The sequence below is a fragment of the Crinia signifera genome, chromosome 3, assembly GCF_055691185.1.
Source record: "Crinia signifera chromosome 3, ASM5569118v1, whole genome shotgun sequence".
NCBI lineage: Eukaryota > Metazoa > Chordata > Amphibia > Anura > Myobatrachidae > Crinia > Crinia signifera.
The window spans coordinates 68,738,616-68,750,332 of NC_139219.1; the positions used below are offsets into that span (position 1 = coordinate 68,738,616).

The 11,717-nt window shown below is 45.2% G+C and overlaps 1 protein-coding gene across 1 annotated transcript; it reads left to right on the forward strand.

The window, feature by feature from the left end:
• Positions 1 to 3,940: 3,940 nt before the first annotated feature.
• On the forward strand, positions 3,941 to 7,989 carry LOC146062876 (cystatin-like). Its single transcript, XM_083174882.1, has 3 exons — positions 3,941 to 4,147; positions 6,218 to 6,322; positions 7,837 to 7,989. Exons 1-3 carry the CDS (start codon positions 3,941 to 3,943, stop codon positions 7,903 to 7,905), a joined length of 381 nt encoding a protein of 126 aa, XP_083031008.1. The 3' UTR covers positions 7,906 to 7,989.
• Positions 7,990 to 11,717: the final 3,728 nt, after the last annotated feature.

The window sequence follows — 11,717 nt, forward strand, 5'->3', positions numbered from 1 at the left end:
CAATTACAGTATTAGGGGGTTACTATTGTATTGCATGATTTGTATAATGGGTAGAGATGAGCGGGTCCGGATCTTTGAGATCTGAACCCACCCGAACATCGCAATCCGAGGCGGGATCCAAGTCGACTCTGGAGTTCCCGCCTGAATACTGGACAAAAAACGTGGCAAAATGTCATCATCGCGCTGTCGGATTCTCGCGGGATGTGGATTCTATATAAGACGCACGCACGCCCCGCCATCTTCATTCCATTATAGGAGAGGGTGGTTGGGATCTGTGCTTTGTGCTGTGCGCTTTTGTTTGGTGCTGCAGTGCTCACTCGATTAGGGTCTGCACACAGGGGCTGCTGACTGTACACAAGTCCAGTGTACAGGGGCTGCAGGGGCTGTGTTCAGTGTACAGGGGTTGTGTCCAGTCTACAGGGGCTGTGTACAGGGGCTGTGTCCAGTGTACATGGGCTGTGTACAGGGGTTGTGTCCAGTGTACAGGGGCTGTGGCCAGTGTACAGGGGCTGTGCACAGGGGCTGTGTCCAGTGTACAGGGGCTGTGCACAGGGATTGTGTCCAGTGTACAGGGGCTATGTACAGGGGCTGTGTCCAGTGTACAGGGGTTGTGTCCAGTGTACAGGGGCTGTGTCCAGTGTACAGGGGCTGTGCACAGGGGCTGTGTCCAGTGTACAGGGGCTGTGTACAGGGTGCATTGGCCAGTGTGACAGGGGCTGTGTTCAGTGTTACAGGGGCTGTGTCCATTGTCCAGGGGCTGTGTCCAGGGTGAGAGCCTGTGTCCAGGGGCAGTGTCCAGTGTGATGGCTGTGTTTGGTGCTGCAGTGCTCACTCGATTAGGGTCTGCACACAGGGGCTGCTGACTGTACACAAGTCCAGTGTACAGGGGCTGCACGGGCTGTGTCCAGTGTACAGGGGTTGTGTCCAGTCTACAGGGGCTGTATACAGGGGTTGTGTCAAGTGTACAGGAACTGTGTCCAGTGTACATGGGCTGTGTACAGGGGTTGTGTCCAGTGTACAGGGGCTGTGTCCAGTGTACAGGGGCTGTGCACAGGGGCTGTGTCCAGTGTACAGGGGCTGTGCACAGGGATTGTGTCCAGTGTACAGGGGCTGTGTACAGGGGCTGTGTCCAGTGTACAGGGGCTGTGTACAGGGGCTGTATCCATTGTCCAGGGGCTGTGTCCAGGGTGACGGCCTGTATCCAGTGTCCAGTGTGACGGGCTGTATCCAGTGTCCAGTGTAACGGGCTGTGTCCAGGGACTATGTCCAGGGGCAGTGTCCAGTGTCCAGGGCAGTGTCCAGTGTAAAATAAGAAAAAATAAAAGTAATAAATAAAATAAAAACAAATTTTTGGAGGATGATGGAGGAGGAAATAGTTGGACCTGATAGACATGCTGAAGCTGCTACCACCAGTCAGACTCATGATGACAAGGCCGATGGTCAAAGGCCTAGAGACCATGTAAAATCAAAGCAGAAATGTCATTTTACAATGGTCCATAAAAAACATAAGGGTGGGTGGGAGGGCCCAGGGACAATTTCATCTTGCACCTCTTTGTATTTTTTGCTCTTTGGAGCATTTCGCTTTTTGGGGGTAGTTTATTAAACTGTCACCCTGTCTGCCCCTGCAGTGCTGCTCTGCTTCCAAGATGTGCCAGGTTGGAAGTGTAAGGTCCACATGTATGTGATGCCCACTGCTGTCGCTTAGCTTAGTCATCCAGCTACCTCGGTATAACCTTTTGGCTCAACTACAGTAAATGAAAAAAAATTTGTGAGCTGTGAAGTGATCAAAATTGACTATAAATGAGTGGAAACTAATGTTATTGATGTTAATAATACTTTAGGGGCAAAAACAGGCCCAAATTCTGTTATTTTAGCCATTTTTAGCATTTTTTCATAAAAATCCAGATCCAAAACCAAAACCCGCAAGGGTGGTTTTGCCAAAACCAATCCAGATCCAAAACACGAAGGGAGATCCAGATCCAAAACCAAAACCCGAAAAAGTGGCTGCCGCACATCTCTAATAAGGGGTATATTGTGTGGTAAACTTAGGCATTTAAACAATGCAGCGAAAGCCATAACAAGAATCCTCTGGAAATCCTCTACGCCTCCTTCGATGAAATAATGGCTAACAAAAATCGATTACTTTTTAGATATGGAAGACTTGATCTCCTTCTCCTCAGGTCAGCCCAATAACCCAACGGAGACTTATCGCTTATGGTACAATTTCAAACAAACACCCACTATATAGTTCACATATGTCCATGTAACCCTTTCCCTTCTTTATCTTTATCCCTTCTTCTATTGTTCTTTCTCTTTCTATCCTTCGGTAGCATATATATATAGATATAATTGTAAAGCAGATATATTACTGATAACTTTTTGTGTATTGAAGATGTTGTAATATATATATTTGATTTCTGCTTTAATAAAAACAGTTTACGCAAAAAAAAGGAATCACCATTCAAAAGAATTGTGATATTGAAAATACGGCCTGTAATTAACAGAATACGCCCACTAATTGCCGGTCAAATACGCCTGGAAAATACGCTTCATTTTCCTGGCGTGTTTGGCTCCAGCCTGCACAGATCAGTCAGATCCATGCAGGCTGCAGTGTGTAAAAAATAGAAAAATAAATACATTTTAAAAACAATGTGCCCCCCCCCCCCCCCCCCCCCCCGCGGCCGTAACCAGCACCAGGCTGAAAGACCCAGGGACCTACCTACCTACAGGCTCAAGAAAGGTAAGTATCAGTATGTAAGTGTAATGTATGCATTAAACTTTTATTTTTCATGTGTGTTTATTTAACTATTTCTTGTACTGTGAAACTAAAAGTGCCAGCGGGCCCTTTAATGTCCCGGATGCTGGGACTTGTGGTTCTCCAAGTCCCAGCATGAGGGGGAGGCTTGCTGGGACTCATAGTTCCACAGTATAAGACAATAGTTTTTCAATCTATTTTTTACACTTCAATCAGCTCGATACCCACCACCCAGGGGCATCGAGGACAGCACCAGGCTTCAGCCTGACCAAGTAAGTCCTGGAGAGGGGGACCCCTTTATTGGGGGGTTCCCCACTCCCCCACGACCCCTGGCCAGGCTGACTGGTCGGTAGGGATGAATGCTTCGGCAGCGGGACCTTATATAATGTGTCCCCCGGCTGTGGCATTACCCGGCTGGCTGGTTGGGCCTGGGGCTGGTTCTTAAAATACGGGGGACCCCTAGTCATTTTGTCCCCCGTATTTTGGGAACCAGCCCCGGCTGGTTTAAAAAAAAAAACAGCGAAGCCCTACTTGAATGGTTTCCTGATTTTTTAGTACCAGCCCCGGCTTTTTTTTCTGGTTACAGCACCAGGCTAAAATTATTTAATTTATTTATTTGTATATTTTTTGACACACTGCAGCCTGCACTGATCTGACTGATCCGTGCAGACTGCCTAGACAAATTCGTATTAGCGCCCGTAAATACGGCCGCTAATACGAATGGATACGACATCAGGGTTTACAAAGCAGTTGTATTTGACTGCTTTGTAAATTACCTTCCGGTACACGAATTTGCATACGGCTGTTTCAGCGGTATGCATTTATATTAAGAATACGAATACAAAATATCGTATTCATACTCTTAGTAAATTTCCCCCGAAGGGTGATCCTGATTCAAAACCAAAACAAGTGTCCGGTGCACATTCCTAATTTCAACTGTATCTCCGGAAAAGAGAACTCCACCTGAGTTTCTTTCTTCTCCTCTGTTTGTGTTTACGTTGTAACACCTTTGTAGTTACAAGCTGCATGACAAACATATGATTCAGCAGAAAGAACTTGGCAAGCTGCGGGTCCCAGCAGATTAAATACTGGAGGATCCGCTTGTTTTGTGTACATCTAGACTGGGCAAGATAAAGAGCCACCACAGACACACAGAACGCTCCACAGAAGATCATATCTCGAACAATGGCTATGTTCTGGAACATATGCGCTGTAGTCATATTGGCTCTATTGGCAAATGTTTTTGAACAAGCATTTGGAGGCTTGAAGGATATTGGTGAGAATAAGGAAAACATTTATGAAGCTCTAGACATTGCCAAAAAAGAATACAACAAAGTCCACAGAGATAAGCAAATTACTAGGTTCAGCCATGTTTATAGCGTCCAGAGGCAGGTCAGTAATATCTTTTGTTTTCTTAATTCTGTACAGATACAGTATATTGTTTTTATATAAAAATTCATAGTTTTAATTAGGGATGAACTTGTTCGGATCTCCGAGATCCAACCCCCTCCCCGGAATTCCCAATCCAAGCTGGGATCCGAGTCTGGCTCAAATTTTACCAACAGACTCCGGTCTCGGAACGAGGCAAAATGTCAACATCCTGCTGTCGGATTCTCGCGAGATCCGGACTCTACATAAGTTTCCAGTGCTCAGCACCATCTTCATTCCAGCATTGGAAAGGGAGAAGGACAGACATGTCTGTCTGAGATGAGGGTGGCATGGAGTGTAGTCCTGTGTGGAATAGTGTGGTGTGGGGTGTAGTACTGTATGTTGTCCTATCACTGTGTGAGTGCCAGTGTTGTGTAATGTCCAGCCAGCCTGCGACAATTGTCCACTTGCTGGGGCTGCTGTAAAAGTCCTGTGGTGACCTGTGTGGTTTCCTATGCTTACACAAATGTTCAGTGCTGGGGTTGTACTGCGAGCTGCCCTGTCTGCCACATAAATGGATGCTGCCATGTCCTGTAAAAATACAGGGGTACTGCCATCTGCTGTTAAGAGGTACCATTGTCCCATGTGGTCCTTTGCTGTAAACAGGCACTGCCCTGTATGCTCCAAATAAATACAGGAGTTCTTCTGTGTAATGTAAAGGTGTGTTGCCCTGTGTGCTCATTCCATACAAATTAAGGGGTTCTCCCGTGTACTGTAGGGGTGCGCTGACTGGTGTTTGCTCCAAATAAAGGTTCCACTCTTGATAATTGGGTTCTGCACTGGGTGCTCGCTCCATTCAAATTAAGGGGTTCTCCCATGTGCAGTAGGGATGCGCTGCCCTGTTTTCGCTCCAAATAAAGGTTAATTTCGTGTTAATCACTTCTCCTCCATTATCACTGTTTCATACATCTACCCCTAAACATTTAAAGGTACCATACTAATAGACCCTTGTGTTGTTATGAAGCTGCTTCATGTAAGCTCTACAAAGTGATGCTAATTACATTAAGGCAGGGTTGCCTACTTTTAAAGTCTCCACTCCGGGGGAAGGCCAGAGAAGAGACTGTCAGCAACACTGACAGTGTAACAGGCCTTGACGGGGCCTGATGTAGACATCATCAAGCCCCGCCCCAAGTACTGCAAATCACATTATTCGCAGGTCTTCAAGGAGGAGTTTCCTACCTGCTTGAATTATATTATTTTGCACAGCATTTAAATATGCAATATTTGGTGATATAATTAGAGATGGGCGCCAGGGCTGAAGATTTAGATTTGGATTCGTCGCCAGGATTTGGATTTGGCTTTGCCAAGCGGCGGTGAAAGGCTTTGGATTTTTTTTTAAACGCACAAATAACGTAATATTTGCTTTTTTTTTATCCATGGAGTAATAATAACCTCCATACCATTAATTTCCAGCCCTAATTTACAGCTCACAATTTTTTTTCCATTCAATTTAGGCCCAAGGACTTACCATACTTCAGGCACTTGACTTTTCCCAATCACAGGCTAACATAATGATGGTCTAATTAGATGCCGTGTATATGTATTATTTACTCATTCAAGTCATATTGAAGGTTGTGCCCAGTGTTATTTGAAGTACATTATACCGCAGTCCAGAGTTTAGGACTCAGTAAGTGCTACAAGGAATAATAAGAGGATTTCCTAAAGCAAATGGTTGCAGAAATTTCAAAACCTGCTGTTGTGTGAGTTAGTAAAACCATGGGAAGGTGTTCCATGCACCCCTAAGGGCTTATTTAAAGTTCAGCGTAAACTAGTCTGCAAAAATCAATTGAATGGTTTTGCTAATGCATGCTGAACTGTAGTCATGGCAACAGTCCCGCTCCCCCCCCCCCCCCCCCCCCAAAAAAAAAAAAAATTATATATTTTATTTAGCTACTTCCATCATGTGGAAAAAATATGCCCAGTGGATTTGCATCTCATGGTGATTGATGTCCCCAAAAATATGTATTTTTTGTTTATATTTTGTGTATTCATCATTCAATTCACATTTCATATGGTTTTATTGGTTTGCACTAGGTGGTGTCTGGCATGAGATATTCACTAGACGTTGAAACCGTTTTCAGTTCTTGCAAGGATTCCGATTACACTCCTGGCTGCCCAAATAAACTAACTGAATCAAAGGTAAAGACATTTTGCAAGAAGACCTCAAATTAAGTAAAAATAAAAATGGCACACAGTTATACTAATAGACATATCACAAATACAGTAACAAATGAGAAGAGTGTTTTGTCCTGGAATCTGATGAGTAAGTAGAGGACCAATTCACTACACAGTGGCCCTTATTCAGATCTGATCTCAGTACAAATTTGGGTACTTATGTAATATCTGGGCGCCTGATTTTTTCATTGCATCGCATCGCATGCAATATAGTGGCATACAATTCATGCGATGCGATTTTTCATTGTAAAGACCCGATTTTTCATTGTATAGTCACCCATGGGTGATTTCATCACTATCCAACTACGCATGGAGTTGACATAATATAGTGTGGCGAGCACAGCGAGCCACCGAGCCCGAAGCGCAGCGAGCTCCGCGAGGGGACGCAGAATACATGTAAAGTAATCCGCGTCCGCTCGCCACGCTTCAGGCTCGGTGGCTCGCTGCGCTCGCCACATTATATAAAATCAACTCCATGCGTAGTTGGATAGTGGGGGTATGAAATCACCCATGGTTGCCTATACAATTAAAAATTGGGTCTTTACAATGAAAAATCATGCACTGCAGGTGGGGCAGATGTAACATGTGCAGAAAGAGTTAGCTTTGTGTGTGTTATTTTGTTTCCGTGCAGGGTGAATACTGCCTGCATTATTTTTACACTGCAATTTAGATTTCAGTTTCAACACACCCCACCCAAATGTAACTCTCTCTGCACATGTTACATCTGCCCCACCTGCAGTGCACATGGTTTTGCCCATTTTGAGAACACATTTGTACTGCAATCAGATCTGAAAAAAGGCCAGTGTGTACTAAATAAGCCCAATCACATGCACTAATTTTTTTGGGGTGGCAACAAATTCAATAAAATGAGAAAAGGGAAAAATTGCAAATATACATTGATAGTAAATTCCTGTACCTACCGTAACTCTGATCAATGACAAGTACTAACATTCAGCTACATATACATAAAAAAAAAAAAAACGTTAGACATGTAATGCAGACTATAAGCCATCCCAAGGCAGCTCCTGATCTCTTACGGATGTTTACATATTGTGCAAACCCCCCCCCTCCAGTATACTGAACACTAGCATCCTGACCTCTGGGATGCAGTCCACATTCCTCTTCAGATGCAGTACTTAATTTCCTTGTCCCCGGCATGGGCTTTCTTAGCGATATTTCCTGAAAGAATACAAGTGTAAATGATTGCTTCTTTAAAAATAAAAAACATTCAGGGTGAAATGTAATAGGATAAGAGAATCAGAAAGTGAGAGATTTGGTAAGAAATCTCCAGTTTTTTTCAAAGCGACAATCATTTACACTGCAAAACCAGTTTGATTATCTCACCCTATTCCATTTCACTTTCAGACTCATACAAAAGTCTACTTCCTCCGGAGGTCCGAGTACAGTATATTACATTTAGCCCATGTTGTCTCGCCAATTGATACCTATGTTATTTACTGTATGTGTTCTTTCTACAGAGCTGCTCGTTTAATGTTTGGGTTGCTCCATGGACAAACAAAAGGAAGCTGTTAGACAGTTCTTGCTAATGATCCAGAACACGGAAGAAGACAGACCTTGTTAATGATTGCTAATTTCACCAGAAAGGATGAACTTACATAATGATGCGAGTACAAGCTACCCCTACCTTTATACATAGCAATCCTCTCTATTAAAATGTAATGTCTGCTTGTTTTTTAGTTGTTTTTGTGGAATATTTAAATGAATTACAATTATTATATGAATTATTATTGTTTTAGCACATAAATTGTGCTAAATATTATTCATTTTGGTAGTTAATCCAGGTTCCAAGAAAGAACTGGAACACCCAGCATTCTTACCCAGTCAGAACATATTGTGCCTCAAACAGGTGCTGATTCTGTGGGCGCTTGAGGGCCCGAGCACCCATGGAAATTGATGAGCACCCACCCGCTCAGCAGCAGCCCCGCCTGTGTCCCACTGCACTCCCCCTCCCTCGTCGCTGGCACAGGTACTGTGTGGGCATTTATGTATTTGGCACTGTGGGGGCATTTATGTGTTTGGCACTGTGGGGGCATTTTTGTACCTGCACTGTGTGGGCATTTATGTATTTGGCACTGCTGCCATAATTTGAATATTGGACACAACTGTGCTGCCTAATATAAATCAGTATTATTTTGTGGCCATGCCCCTTTCCCATGAAGATACTCCCCTATATTTTTTGGCTTCAGCACCCACCAGCAAAAACATAAATCGGCACCTAGGGTGCCTCAGACGTGTGCTATTCTCATAGCAGGAGACTCATAGATCGTCTGAATGGGGTTGAACATGTCAGCGGTTTAATATCCGGTACTTGTGTACTTTCACGGCTCCCACGATGTGCATCGTACAGGGAAAAATCGCATTGCATCGCATGCGATCGCATTCGATCTGATGCGATGCGATATCATTTTTCACATAAATTATGGACATGAGTTGACATCATGTAAAATGCACCCCAAATTTCATTTTTCACACTGTACCACCCCCACTATCAACGCCAACCCGAAGAGTGGCGAGCGCAGCGAGCCCGCGAGGGGCGGCGGTACGCGTCCTACGACCTTTTCATACCCCCACTATCCACGTCGGCGTGGAGTTGAGAATAGAAAGTGTGGCGAGCGCAGCGAGCCACCGAGCCCGAAGTGAGCCCGAAGCGTGGCCAGCCTGTGAAGCCCGCGAGGGGACACGGATACCTGTGAAGGTATCCGCGTGCGCTCGCCACGCTTCGGGCTCGGTGGCTCGCTGCGCTCGCCACACTTTCTATTCTCAACTCCACGCCAACGTGGATAGTGGGGGTATGAAAAGGTCGTAGGACGCGTACCGCCGCCCCTCGCGGGCTCGCTGCGCTCGCCACGCTTCGGGTTGCCGTTGATAGTGGGGGTGGTACAGTGTGAAAAATGACATTTGGGGTGCATTTTACATGATGTCAACTCATGTCCATAATTTCTGTGAAAAATGACATTGCATCGCATCAGATCGCATGCGATCTCATACGATCATATGCGATGCAATGGCATGCGATTTTATAAAAAATGCATAAAAACACGGGAAAATCGCATCGCATCGCATGCCATCGCATGCCACTACATATGGCATGCGATGGCATGTGATTGGAGCCGTGAAAGTACACAAGTACCTAATATCCTGTTCAATATAACATTAATGATGAACTGGTGACTGATTGCATTTACTTTAGAGAAAAAAAACAAATATGTAATTCCCATACTCTCCTGGTCACAAGCAGAATGGTTAATACATGGATATACAGCACTGGTGTGCACTGCACATTATGGTGTGCACGACAGGAAAAACAAAATTGATAGATAGATATATTCAGGGCTGGCAACAGAAATCTTGGAGCCCGGTTCAATGAAATCTCTGGAGGCCCACACTTAGACCCCCCATCCTAAACTCCCCCTTACACCTGCACATAGGCTATCCCTCCAGTACAGAACCTGGCCAGCACCTCACTGGCAGTACTAGCCCCACCCACCCCAGAACACAACAGGTAGCGGCCGGTACCCCAGTCTGTACTCTCTCCAGTACATTACAGTGGTCGGAGAGATACCTTCTGTCAATACAGCTGTGGCCAGGGAAAGCACCCACACCCCCATCTGACACCTCCCTCCCCAGCTCCACACACTACAGATGGCATCCAACACCAAAGATGGCATCCAACACCACCCCCGCTTCCTGTCCAACCTCTTCCCTTGGCTCAGATAGATAGACAGTTAATAGGTCTACCTTAAAAGGTTGACATGCAATAGGTTGACAGCTTTAAAATATCGACAGGGTCAAAGGATCGACATGGGAAAGGTCAATAGGGTCAAAATGCCCAAAGGTTCAAAATGTTGACATGCAAAAGGTAGACATGTGAAAAGGTAGACATTAGTTTTTCACACTTTTTGGGTGTCAATGTCGGCAACGGTTGACATGGCCTCCCCAATTAGTGTAACGCGTACCTTCGCATGGCTCGCTGCACTCCCCATGCTTTGTTCTTGGCGCCTCGCTATGCTCAGAGCCCTATTATATTCTCTATGCCAACATGGATGGTGAAGTAAGAATGAGCCGGTTAAAAAAAATAAAATTGAATAACCCATGTCGTCCTTGTCATGTGTCTACCTTTTTAATGTTAACATTTTGACCCTGTCGATATTTTGACCCTGTAGCCCGATTGCCTGTCGACCTATTGGGGTAGACTTATTGACTGTATATTTAGACACTGTAGATCTACTGTATCAACCGGAACCAGTAGCTACAATCTCGCCTCACCACAGCACACAAAGCAGTGGCAAATACTGTAGTCCTTACAGGGAAATATGGAAAAATACGAAAAAAAGGAGGGTGGCAGTACTCATTGAACACTGGAGCAGGTGATTGTGAGGAGGTTGCCGAACATTAGGGTGTGCCAAGGAACACAAGACATCCCCTCCCTGTGCATGACTCTGATATGGAGCTAAAACCACAGATGCCGCCAGCTTTTATCCTTTTACTATTGCCCACAGTGGTGAATCTACCTATATGTTGATTGTTTTCTTTGCCTGGGACTGCCAGTCTGGACTGAGGGCCTAACTCAGCATGGATCGCAAAGCAACATCTTTCTCTAATGGGCATGCTGTATGGTAAGCATGCCCCACTCATGGCGAATGGTGGTTTTCCATCGGTATATCAATCCCCTGCTAGACTGGTGGAGCATTATCCACCCAGCGGTGGTGATATTGTCGCAGTGGATATTGTATGGCGTGCATCCACGAACCTTGGCGCACGGGAGCACAAGAAGAAAAGTGGATCGACAAAACCTTCGCCATGGCGAGCTGATGGAAACAATGAGTGGCGTTCCATCTGTGTATTTGGAAACATGTTTTCTCTGTCTCCACCTGAGATAAAACCAGTCCTGATCACATGGCCAGGGCCTGATCCCAGGGCCTGATCAACCAATAGGCTGATCAGGTATCACCTTGGAGTGCTGGGTCCGGGGGGGGGGGGGGGGGGGCACAGCACTGGCACAATATATGCTGCGGCTGTACCTACTGCTGGAAGCTACGGCGGTGGGGAGCCAGGTAGCTGCAGATTCCATGCGGATGGCATTGAATCTGCAAAACTGGCCTCCCAAAAATGTCTGCTGCCTACTAGACCTATGGTATTCGTATTGATGGGACATTCCTATTTGTATTTACAAATACGAATTAATACACCATCGATAGAATACGACAGGAATCATCATTCAAAAGAATGGTTATTCCTGATTTACTAAGCGGCCGTATTTAAAATACGGCCGCTAATTGGCGTAAAGCGGCCACGAACAGCAGAAAAATACACTTAATTTTCTTGTCGTATTTGGCTT

Bases quoted from the DNA above. Each gene is read 5' to 3' on its own strand.
- LOC146062876 (XM_083174882.1), top strand. From the start codon at position 3,941: ATGGCTATGTTCTGGAACATATGCGCTGTAGTCATATTGGCTCTATTG. The intron at 4,148-6,217 runs GTCAGTAATATC...GGTTTGCACTAG, and splicing joins TTTATAGCGTCCAGAGGCAG to GTGGTGTCTGGCATGAGATA. The intron at 6,323-7,836 runs GTAAAGACATTT...TTCTTTCTACAG, and splicing joins ATAAACTAACTGAATCAAAG to AGCTGCTCGTTTAATGTTTG.